Consider the following 13,014-nt stretch of genomic DNA (forward strand, 5'->3'; position numbering starts at 1 on the left):
TGTAGTGGTGATATAACCAGTAGTGACACAGAGTGTAGTGGTGATATAACAAGTAGTGACACAGAGTGTAGCGGTGAGATGACCAGTAAAAACACAGAGTGTAGTGCTGATATAACCAGTAGTGACACAGAGTATAGTGGTTAGATGACCAGTAAAAACACAGAGTGTAGTGATGAGATGACCTGTAATGACAAAGAGTGTAGTGGTGATATAACCAGTAGTGACTCAGAGTGTAGTGTTGATATAACATGTAGTGACACAGAGTGTAGTGGTGATATAACCAGTAGTGTAACAGAGTGTAGTGGTGATATAACTAGTAATGACACAGAGTGTAGCGGTGATATAACCAGTAGTGACACAGAGTGTAGTGGTAATACAACCAGTAATGACACAGAGTGTAGTGATGATATAACCTGTAGTGACACAGAGTGTAGCGGTGATATAACCAGTAGTGACACAGAGTTTAGAGGTGATATTACCAGTATTGACACAGAGTGTAGTGGTGATATAACCAGTAGTAACACAGAGTGTAGTGCTGAGATGACCAGTAATGACACAGAGTGTAGTGGTGAGATGACCTGTAATGGCACGGAGTGTAGTTGTGAGATGACCTGTAAAGACACAGAGTGTAGTGGTGAGATGACATGTAATGACACAGAGTTTAGTGGTGATATAACCAGTAGTGACACAGAGTGTAGTGGTGATATAACCAGTAGTGACACAGAGTGTAGTGGTGATATAACCAGTTATGACACAGAGTGTAGTTATGAGATGACCAGTAGTAACACAGAGTGTAGTGTTGATATAATCAGTAGTGACACAGAGTGTAGTGGTGATATAAAAAGTAATGACACAGAGCGCAGCGGTGAGATTACCAGTAAAAACACAGAGTGTAGTGCTGATATAACCAGTAGTGACACAGAGTGTAGTGGTGATATAACCAGTAGTGACACAGAGTGTAGTGGTGATATAACCAGTAGTGACACAGAGTGTAGTGGTGATATAACCAGTAGTGACACAGAGTGTAGTGGTGATATAACCAGTAGTGACACAGAGTGTAGTGGTGATATAACCAGTAGTGACACAGAGTGTAGTGGTGATATAACCAGTAGTGACACAGAGTGTAGTGGTGATATAACCAGTAGTGACACAGAGTGTAGTGGTGATATAACCAGTAGTGACACAGAGTGTAGTGGTGATATAACCAGTAGTGACACAGAGTGTAGTGGTGATATAACCAGTAGTGACACAGAGTGTAGTGGTGATATAACCAGTAGTGACACAGAGTGTAGTGGTGATATAACCAGTAGTGACACAGAGTGTAGTGGTGATATAACCAGTAGTGACACAGAGTGTAGTGGTGATATAACCAGTAGTGACACAGAGTGTAGTGGTGATATAACCAGTAGTGACACAGAGTGTAGTGGTGATATAACCAGTAGTGACACAGAGTGTAGTGGTGATATAACCAGTAGTGACACAGAGTGTAGTGGTGATATAACCAGTAGTGACACAGAGTGTAGTGGTGATATAACCAGTAGTGACACAGAGTGTAGTGGTGATATAACCAGTAGTGACACAGAGTGTAGTGGTGATATAACCAGTAGTGACACAGAGTGTAGTGGTGATATAACCAGTAGTGACACAGAGTGTAGTGGTGATATAACCAGTAGTGACACAGAGTGTAGTGGTGATATAACCAGTAGTGACACAGAGTGTAGTGGTGATATAACCAGTAGTGACACAGAGTGTAGTGGTGATATAACCAGTAGTGACACAGAGTGTAGTGGTGATATAACCAGTAGTGACACAGAGTGTAGTGGTGATATAACCAGTAGTGACACAGAGTGTAGTGGTGATATAACCAGTAGTGACACAGAGTGTAGTGGTGATATAACCAGTAGTGACACAGAGTGTAGTGGTGATATAACCAGTAGTGACACAGAGTGTAGTGGTGATATAACCAGTAGTGACACAGAGTGTAGTGGTGATATAACCAGTAGTGACACAGAGTGTAGTGGTGATATAACCAGTAGTGACACAGAGTGTAGTGGTGATATAACCAGTAGTGACACAGAGTGTAGTGGTGATATAACCAGTAGTGACACAGAGTGTAGTGGTGATATAACCAGTAGTGACACAGAGTGTAGTGGTGATATAACCAGTAGTGACACAGAGTGTAGTGGTGATATAACCAGTAGTGACACAGAGTGTAGTGGTGATATAACCAGTAGTGACACAGAGTGTAGTGGTGATATAACCAGTAGTGACACAGAGTGTAGTGGTGATATAACCAGTAGTGACACAGAGTGTAGTGGTGATATAACCAGTAGTGACACAGAGTGTAGTGGTGATATAACCAGTAGTGACACAGAGTGTAGTGGTGATATAACCAGTAGTGACACAGAGTGTAGTGGTGATATAACCAGTAGTGACACAGAGTGTAGTGGTGATATAACCAGTAGTGACACAGAGTGTAGTGGTGATATAACCAGTAGTGACACAGAGTGTAGTGGTGATATAACCAGTAGTGACACAGAGTGTAGTGGTGATATAACCAGTAGTGACACAGAGTGTAGTGGTGATATAACCAGTAGTGACACAGAGTGTAGTGGTGATATAACCAGTAGTGACACAGAGTGTAGTGGTGATATAACCAGTAGTGACACAGAGTGTAGTGGTGATATAACCAGTAGTGACACAGAGTGTAGTGGTGATATAACCAGTAGTGACACAGAGTGTAGTGGTGATATAACCAGTAGTGACACAGAGTGTAGTGGTGATATAACCAGTAGTGACACAGAGTGTAGTGGTGAGATGACCTGTAGTGACACAGAGTGTAGTGGTGATATAACTAGTGGTGACACAGAGGGTATTGGTGAGATGACCTGTAATGACACAGAGTGTAGTGATGAGATGACCTGTAATGACACAGAGTGTAGTGATGAGATGACCTGTAGGAACAAAGAGTGTAGTGATGATATAACCAGTAGTGACACAGAGTGTAGTGGTGAGATGACCAGTAATGACACAGAGTGTAGTGGTGAGATGACCTGTAGTGACACAGAGTTTAGTGCTGATATAACGAGTAGTGACACAGAGTGTAGTGGTGAGATGACCAGTTATGACACAGAGTGCAGCGGTAAGATGACCAGTTGTGACACAGAGTGTAGTGGTGAGATGACCAGTAGTCACAAAGAGTGTAGTGATGAGATGACCAGTTATAACACAGAGTGTAGTGATGAGATGACCAGTTTTGACACAGAGTGTAGTGGTGAGATGATCTGTAGTGACACAGAGTGTAGTGCTGATATAACCAGTAGTGACACAGAGTGAAGTGGTGATATGATCTGTAGTGACACAGAGTGTAGTGCTGATATAACCAGTAGTGACACAGTGTGGTGATGAGATGACCAGTAATGACACAGAGTGTAGTGGTGAGATGATCTGTAGTGACACAGAGTGTAGTGCTGATATAACCAGTAGTGACACAGAGTGAAGTGGTGATATGATCTGTAGTGACACAGAGTGTAGTGCTGATATAACCAGTAGTGACACAGAGTATAGTGGTGAGATGACCAGTAAAAACACAGAGTATGACCAGTAGTGACAAAGAGTGTAGTGGTGATATAACCAGTAGTGACACAGAGTGAAGTGGTGATATGATCTGTAGTGACACAGAGTGTAGTGCTGATATAACCAGTAGTGACACAGTGTGGTGATGAGATGACCAGTAATGACACAGAGTGTAGTGGTGAGATGACCAGTAGTGTCACAGTGTGTAGTGGTGAGATGACCAGTAGTGCCACAGAGTGTAGTGGTGAGATGACCAGTTATGACACAGAGAGCAGCGGTAAGATGACCAGTTGTGACACAGAGTGTAGTGGTGATATGACCAGTAGTGACAAAGAGGGTAGTGATGAGATAACCAGTAGTGACACAGAGTGCAGCGGTAAGATGACCAGTAGTGACACAGAGTGTAGTGATGAGATGACCAGTAGTGACAAAGAGTGTAGTGATGAGATGACCAGTTATAACACAGAGTGTAGTGATGAGATGACCAGTTATGACACAGAGTGTAGTGGTGAGATGACCTGTAGTGACACGGAGTGTAGTGCTGATACAACCAGTAGTGACACAGAGTGTAGTGGTGAAATGACCAGTAGTGACACAGAGTGTAGTGCTGATATAACCAGTAGTGACACAGAATGTAGTGGTGAGATGACCAGAAAAAACACAGAGTGTAGTGATGAGATGACCTGTAGTGACAAAAAGTGTAGTTTTGATATAACCAGTAGTGACACAGAGTGTAGTGGTGAGATGACCTGTAAAAACACAGAGTGTAGTGATGAGATGACCAGTAGTGACACAGAGTGTAGCGGTGATATAACCAGTAGTGACACAGAATGTAGTGATTAGATGACCAGTAATACCAGAGTGTGGTGGTGAGATGACCTGTAATGACCCAGATTGTGGTGGTGAGATGACCAGTAACACCAAAGTGTGGTGGTGAGATGACATGTAATGACACAGAGTGCAGTGGTGCGATGACCTGGAATTACACACTGTGTAACGATGAGATGACCTGTAATGACGCAGAATGTAGTGGTGAGATGACCAGAAAAAACACATAGTGTAGTGATGAGATGACCTGTAGGAACAAAGAGTGTAGTGATGATATAACCAGTAGTGACACAGAATGTAGTGGTGATATAACCAGTAGTGACACAGGGTGTAGTGGTGAGATGACCTGTATTGACAAAGTGTGGTGGTGAGATGACCAAGTGTAGTGATGAGATGACCAGGAGTGACACAGAGTGTAGTGCTGATGTAACCAGTAGTGACACAGAGTGAAGTGGTGATATAACCAGTAGTGCCACAGAGTGTTGTGGTGATATAACCGGTAATATCACAGGATATAGTGGTGATATAACCAGCAAAAACACAGAATGTAGTGAAGAGATGACCAGTAATAACAGAGTGTAGTGGTGAGATGAGATGTAATGACACAGCGTATAATAGATGACCTGTAATGACACAGAGTGTGGTGGTGAGATGACCTGTTATGACACAGAGTGTAGTGATGAGATGGCCTGTAGTGACAAAAAGTGTAGTTTTGATATAACCAGTAGTGACACAGAGTGCAGTGCTGATATAACCGGTAGTGACACAGAGCGTTGTGGTGATATAACCAGTAGTGCCACAGAGTGTTGTGGTGATATAACCAGTAGTGACACAGAATGTAGTGATTAGATGACCAGTAATACCAGAGTGTGGTGGTGAGATGACCTGTTATGACACAGAGTGTAGTGATGAGATGACCAGTTATGACACAGAGTGCAGCGGTAAGATGACCAGTAGTGACACAGTGTGTAGTGGTGAGATGACCAGTAGTGACACAGAGTGTTGTGGTGATATAACCAGTAGTGCCACAGAGTGTTGTGGTGATATAACCAGTAATATCGCAGGATATAGTGGTGATATAACCCGTAAAAACACAGAATGTAGTGATGAGATGACCAGTTATGACACAGAGTGTAGTGCCGATATAACCTGTAGTGACACAGAGTGTAGTGCTGATATAACCAGTAGTGACACAGAATGTAGTGATTAGATGACCAGTAATACCAGAGTGTGGTGGTGAGATGACCAGTACCACCAGAGTGTGGTGGTGAGATGACCAGTTATGACAGAGTGTAGTGGTGAGATGCCCTGTAATGACACAGATTGTGGTGGTGAGTTGACCAGTAATGACAGAGTGTTTTGCTGAGATAACCTGTAATGACACAAAGTGTGGTGGTGGGATGACCTTTTATGACACAAGTGTAGTGGTGAGATGAAAAGTAATGACACAGAGTGTAGTGATGATATAACCAGTAGTGACACAGAATGTAGTGGTGATATAACCAGTAGTGCCACAGAGTGTTGTGGTGATATAACCAGTAGTGCCACAGAGTGTTGTGGTGATATAACCGGTAATATCACAGGATATAGTGGTGATAAAACCAGTAAAAACACAGAATGTAGTGATGAGATGACCAGTTATGACACAGAGTGCAGCGGTAAGATGACCTGTAATGACACAGTGTAACGATGAGATGACCTGTAATGACGCAGGATGTAGTGGTGAGATGACCTGTATTGACAAAGTGTGGTGGTGAGATGACATGTAATGACACAGAGTGCAGTGGTGCGATGACCTGGAATTACACACTGTGTAACGATGAGATGACCTGTAATGACACAGATTGTGGTGGTGAGTTGACCAGTAATGACAGAGTGTTTTGCTGAGATAACCTGTAATGACACAAAGTGTGGTGGTGGGATGACCATTTATGACACAAGTGTAGTGGTGAGATGAAAAGTAATGACACAGAGTGTAGTGATGAGATGACCAGGAGTGACACAGAGTGTAGTGCTGATATAATCAGTAGTGACACAGAGTGTAGCGGTAAGATGACCAGTAAAAACACAGAGGGTAGTGCCGATATAACCAGTAGTGACACAGAGTGTAGCGGTAAGATGACCAGTAAAAACACAGAGGGTAGTGCCGATATAACCAGTAGTGACACAGAGGGTAGTGGTGAGATGACCTGTAATGACCCAGATTGTGGTGGTGAGATGACCAGTTATGACACAGAGTGTAGTGGTGAGATGACCTGTAAAAACACAGTGTGTAGTGATGAGATGACCAGGAGTGACACAGAGTGTAGTGCTGATATAATGGTGATATAACCAGTAGTGACACAGAATGTAGTGATTAGATGACCAGTAATAACAGTGTGTAGTGGTGAGATGACCAGTAGTGACAAAGAGTGTAGTGATGAGATAACCAGTAGTGACACAGAGTGCAGCGGTAAGATGACCAGTAGTGACACAGTGTGTAGTGGTAAGATGACCAGTAGTGACACAGAGAGTAGTGCTGATATAACCAGTAGTGACACAGAATGTAGTGATTAGATGACCAGTAATACCAGAGTGTGGTGGTGAGATGACCTGTAATGACAGTTATGACACAGAGTGTAGTGCCGATATAACCTGTAGTGACACAGAGTGTAGTGGCGAGATGACCTGTAAAAACACAGAGGGTAGTGCCGATATAACCAGTAGTGACACAGTGTGGTGATGAGATGACCAGTAATGAAACAGAGATTCGTGTTGAGATGACCCGTAATAACACAGTGTGCTGTTGAGATAACCAGTTACGACACAGAAAGGTGGTGAGATGACCAATAACAACGCATTGTTTGGTGATTAGATGACCAGTAATACCAGAGTGTGGTGGTGAGATGACTAGTAATATCACAGGGTGTGGTGGTGAGATGACCAGTAATGCCAGAGATTGGAGTGGGGATATAACGAGTAGTGACACAGAGTGTAGTGATGAGATGACCAGTAATAACAGAGTGTAGTGGTGAGATGACCTGTAATAACACCGAGTGGTGTTGATATGACCAGTAATGACACAGAGATTCGTGTTGAGATGACCAGTAATAACACAGTGTGCTGTTGAGATAACCAGTTATGACACAGAAAGGTGGTGAGATGACCAGTAACAACGCATTGTTTGGTGATTAGATGACCAGTAATACCAGAGTGTGGTGGTGAGATGACCAGTAACACCAAAGTGTGGTGGTGAGATGACCAGTAACACCAGAGTGTGGTGGTGAGATGACCAGTAATGACACAGTGTGTGCTTGTGAGATGACCAGTAATGACACAGTGTGGTTGGTGGTGAGATGACCAGAAATGACACAGAGTTTGGTGGTGAGATGACCAGTAATCACAAAGATTGTGGTGGGGAGGTAACCAGTAATATCACGTGTGGTAGTAAAATGACCAGTAATAACACGTGTGTGATTGTGATATGAACAGTAATGACACAGAGAGTGATTGTGATATGAGCAGTAACGACAAAGTGTGATTGTGATATGAACAGTAATGCCACAGAGGGTGATTGTGAAATGAACAGTAATGACACAGTGTTTTGTTGAGATGGCCAGTAATATCACAGAGTGTGGTGGTGAGATAACCAGTAATATCACGTGTGGTAGTAAAATGACCAGTAATAACACGTGTGTGATTGTGATATGAACAGTAATGACACAGAGTGTGATTGTGAAATGAACAGTAATGACACAGAGTGTGATTGTGATATGAGCAGTAACGACACAGTGTGATTGTGATATGAACAGTAATGACACAGAGTGTGATTGTGATATGAACAGTAATGACACAGTGTGTGATTGTGATATGAACAGTAATGACACAGAGTGTGATTGTGATATGAACAGTAATGAAACAGAGTGTGATTGTGATATGAACAGTAATGACACAGAGTATGAATGTGATATGAACAGTAATGACACAGAGTGTGTTGATGCGATATCCAGTAATGCCCTATATGTTAGTAGGATGGTTATTAATGCCATAGAGTTTATTGATAGTATGGACAGTAAGTCTGGTAATGTGATGTACAGTACAGAAACGTTGTACAGTGTGTAAGTGTTATAAAAAGTAACATCGTCTGTCGTTGGATTAGTTATTCATAGTTAATTGAATTGTGCCGAAGTTTTAATCACCGTCACTTCTTTTGCATTTTGATATGTATGCACATTTTCTCGTTATGGTTAGAGTTAGGGTTATCAAATTTATGTAATTTAATGAACTTTGCAATCTATGCTTCTGGAGTATTCCTATTATTTCAAATTTACATAATATATCCATTATTTTGATTCTAAGAAAATCGTCCTTCTCTTTTCGTAAATTTACAAGTTTCTGTAATTTGAAATATTACTGTCAACCAATTTCAATAAATGAAGGACTAGCAATAAACCAGCAATAAACTAACGACATTTGTAGCGTAATAAAGGACTGCAAGGAAATCTTAAGTGCGCAGCTGTCATATGTAATAAAGGACTGCAAGGAAATCTTAAGTACGCAGCTGTCATACGTTATAAAGGACTCTAAGGACATCTTAAGTTCGAAGCTGTCATACGTAATAAAGGGCTGCAAGGTTAAGTACGCAGCTGTCATACGTAATAAAGGACTACAAGGATTAGTACGCAGCTGTCTTACGTAATAAAGGGCTGCAAGGAAATCTTAAGTACGCAACTGTCATACGTAATAAAGGGATGCAAGGAAATTTTAAGTACGCAGTTGTCATACGTAATAAAGTACTGCAAGGTTAAGTATGCAGCTGTCATACGTAATAAAGGACTGCAATGTTAAGTATGCAGCTGTCATACGTAATAAAGGACTGCAAGGTAAAGTACGCAGCTGTCATACGTAATAAAGGACTGCATGGAAATCTTAAGTACGCAGCTGTCATACGTAATTAAGGACTGCAAGGTTAAGTACACAGCTGTCATACGTATTAAAGGACTGCCATGTTAAGTACGCAGTTGTCATACGTAATAAAGGACTGCAATGTTAAGTACGCAGTTGTCATACGTAATAAAGGACTGCAATGTTAAGTACGCAGTTGTCATACGTAATAAAGGACTGCATGGAGATCTTAAGTACGCAGCTGTCATACTTAATTAAGGACTGCAAGGTTAAGTACACAGCTGTCATACGTATTAAAGGACTGCCAAGTTAAGTACGCAGTTGTCATACGTAATAAAGGACTGCATGGAGATCTTAAGTACGCAGCTGTCATACGCAATTAAGGACTGCAAGGTTAAGTACACAGCTGTCATGCGTATTAAAGGACTGCCATGTTAAGTACGCAGTTGTCATACGTAATAAAGGACTGCAATGTTAAGTATGCAGTTGTCATACGTAATAAAGGACTGCATGGAGATCTTAAGTACGCAGCTGTCATACGTAAGAAAGGACTGCAATGTTAAGTACGCAGTTGTCATACGTAATAAAGGACTGCAAGGTTAAATACGCAGCTGTCATACGTAATAAAGGACTACAAGGTAAAGTACGCAGCTGTCATACGTAATAAAGGACTGCAAGGTTAAATACGCAGCTGTCATACGTAATAAAGGACTACAAGGTAATGTATGCAGCTGTCATACGTAATAAAGGACTACAAGGTTAAGTATGCAGCTGTCATACGTAATAAAGGACTGCAATGTTAAATACGCAGCTGTCATACGTAATAAAGGACTGCAATTTTAAGTACGCAGCTGTCATACGTAATAAAGGACTACAAGGAAATCTTAAGTACGTAGCTGTTATACGTAATAAAGCACTGCCAGGTTAAGTATGCAGCTGTCATACGTAATAAAGGACTGCAAGGAAATCTTAAGTACGCAGCTGTCATACGTAATAAAGGACTGCAAGGTTAAGTACGCAGTTGGCATACAAAAAAGGACTGTAAGGTTAAGTACGTAGCTATCATACGTAATTAAAGGACTGCAAGGAAATCTTAAGTACGCAGTTGGCATACGTAATAAAGGTCTGCAAGGTTAATTACGCAGCTGTCATACTAGCTCTTTGGATTTGCTTTCGGCGCAGGCCAAGCTATTTGGAAACCAACCAGTTCCTCTTCCCTTAAAATGATATGATCACAAAGAGTGAGTAAAAGACGGGTTTGATACAGCTTATAGAAGGACGGAGTTTAAACTCGGCGCCAGGCGGATGCAATTTCATTGACAGATTTACAGCAAGATCTCACATTTGATGTAATTATTCATCAAACAGCTTGGCATTTTCCAGATACAAGTGTCAGTAATCCTGACACGGTAACCCAGATATCGAACGACACGCCTAAAAACGAGAAACGTATTGGTTTTTCATGACATAACCAAAGCTTTCGTATATAATTGTGATACAAGTTGGTGAAACGGTCGGAAATTCCCTTCCGATTTGTTTTGACAGTAAATAATTTCATATTTACATGTGTATATGTAATACGGCTATATTATCACAGTTACAACCTCTAAAACAAAAAACGATAATGGCAGCAATGTTAAAAGTCAGCAAACTAAATATCAATCATTTCAAGTTTTAAGTGTCTTAATCCATAATAAAAACGTACAAACCATCTTGTCTAAAAATTGTAATTAGCATAATTGTACTTCAACCTACAGATGTGTATGGAACATTTATCACAAGAACGTGTGTATTGTTTAAACATTACTTATTACAATGTATCTATTTCTTCTGAACACAGTCATTTTATACTATGACGTGTGTCTTGTGTATACCTTACTTATTATCTCCCTCTTCTGTACACGGTCATTTTACACTATGACCTGTGTCCTGTTTATACCTAACTTATTATCTCCCTCTTCTGTACACGGTCATTTTATACTTTAACGTGTGTCTTGTTTATACCTTACTTATTATCTCCCCCTTCTGTACACGGTCATTTTACACCATGACGTGTGTCTTGTTTTTACCTTACTTATTATCTCCCCCTTCTGTACACGGTCATTTTATACTTTAACGTGTGTCTTGTTTATACCTTACTTATAATCTCCCTCTGCTGTACATGGTCTTTTTACACTATGACGTGTGTCGTTTTTATGCCTTACTTATTATCCCCCTCCGCTGTGCACGGTCATTTTACACTATAGCGTTTGTCTTGTTAAAACCTTACTTATTATCCCCCTCCGCTGTGCACGGTCATTTTACACTATTAAAGTATGCAGCTGTCATACGTAATAAAGGACTACAAGGTAAAGTACGCAGCTGTCATACGTTAAAGGACTGCAAGGTAAAGTACGCAGCTGTCATACGTTAAAGGACTGCAAGGTAAAGTACGCAGCTGTCATACGTTAAAGGACTGCAAGGTAAAGTACGCAGCTGTCATACGTTAAAGGACTGCAAGGTAAAGTACGCAGCTGTCATACGTTAAAGGACTGCAAGGTAAAGTACGTAGCTGTCATACGTAATAAAGTACTGCAAGGTTAAGTATGCAGCTGTCAGACGTAATAAAGGACTGCATGGAAATCTTAAGTACGATATAACCAGTAGTGACACAGAGTGTAGTGGTTATATCACCACTACAATCTCTGTCATTACTGGTCATCTCACAAGCACACACTGGTAGTGACACAGAGTGTAGTGGTTATATCACCACTACATTCTGTCTTAACCTTGCAGCCCTTTATTACGTATGACGTATAAAATGACTGTGTTAAGAAGAAATAGATACATTGTAATAAGTAATGTTTAAACAATACACACGTTCTTGTGATAAATGTTCCATACAATGACCGTGTACAGCAGAGGGTGATAATAAGTAAGGGATACACAAGACACACGTCAGGGAGATAATGAGTAAGGTATAAACAGGACACACGTCATAGTGTTAAATGACGGAGTACAGCAGAGGGACATAATAAGTAAGGTATAAAAACGACACACGTCATAGTGTTAAATGAAGGAGTACAGCAGAGGGACATAATAAGTAAGGTATAAACCAGACACACGTCATAGTGTTAAATGAAGGAGTACAGCAGAGGGAGATTATAAGTAAGGTATAAACAGGACACAGGTCATAGTGTAAAATGACAGTGTACAACAGAGGGAGACAATGAGTAAGGTATAAACAGGACACACGTCAAAGTGTAAAATGACCGTGTGTCCTGTTAATACCTTACAGATGACCAGTAATAACACAGTGTGCTGTTGAGATAACCAGTTATGACACAGAAAGGTGGTGAGATGAACAGTAACAACGCATAGTTTGGTGATTAGATGACCAGTAATACCAGAGTGTGGTGGTGAGATGACCAGTAATGACAGAGATTGTAGTGGTGATATAACCACTACACTCTGTGTCACTACTGGTTATATCGTACTTAAGATTTCCATGCAGTCCTTTATTACGTCTGACAGCTGCATACTTAACCTTGCAGTACTTTATTACGTATGACAGCTGCGTATTTAACCTTGCAGTATAAACAGGACACACGTCATAGTGTAAAATGACCGTGTGTCCTGTTAATACCTTACTTTTTATCTCCCTCTGCTGCACACGGTCATTTTACACTATGACGTTTGTCTTGTTTATACAGTTGTGGGACCGCACAACGCACCAAAAATAGCGTG

General features: G+C 41.0%; 1 protein-coding gene across 1 annotated transcript; it reads left to right on the forward strand.

Annotated features, from left to right (window-relative positions):
- Positions 1-2,817: 2,817 nt before the first annotated feature.
- LOC110456869 (suppressor protein SRP40-like) lies at positions 2,818-5,253 on the forward strand. The gene is made up of 4 exons (XM_021507935.1): positions 2,818-3,274; positions 3,704-4,084; positions 4,534-4,608; positions 5,042-5,253. Exons 1-4 carry the CDS (start codon positions 2,818-2,820, stop codon positions 5,251-5,253), a joined length of 1,125 nt encoding a protein of 374 aa, XP_021363610.1.
- Positions 5,254-13,014: the final 7,761 nt, after the last annotated feature.

Source organism: Mizuhopecten yessoensis, unplaced genomic scaffold (genome assembly GCF_002113885.1).
Source record: "Mizuhopecten yessoensis strain PY_sf001 unplaced genomic scaffold, ASM211388v2 scaffold171, whole genome shotgun sequence".
Classification (NCBI taxonomy): Eukaryota; Metazoa; Mollusca; class Bivalvia; order Pectinida; family Pectinidae; genus Mizuhopecten; species Mizuhopecten yessoensis.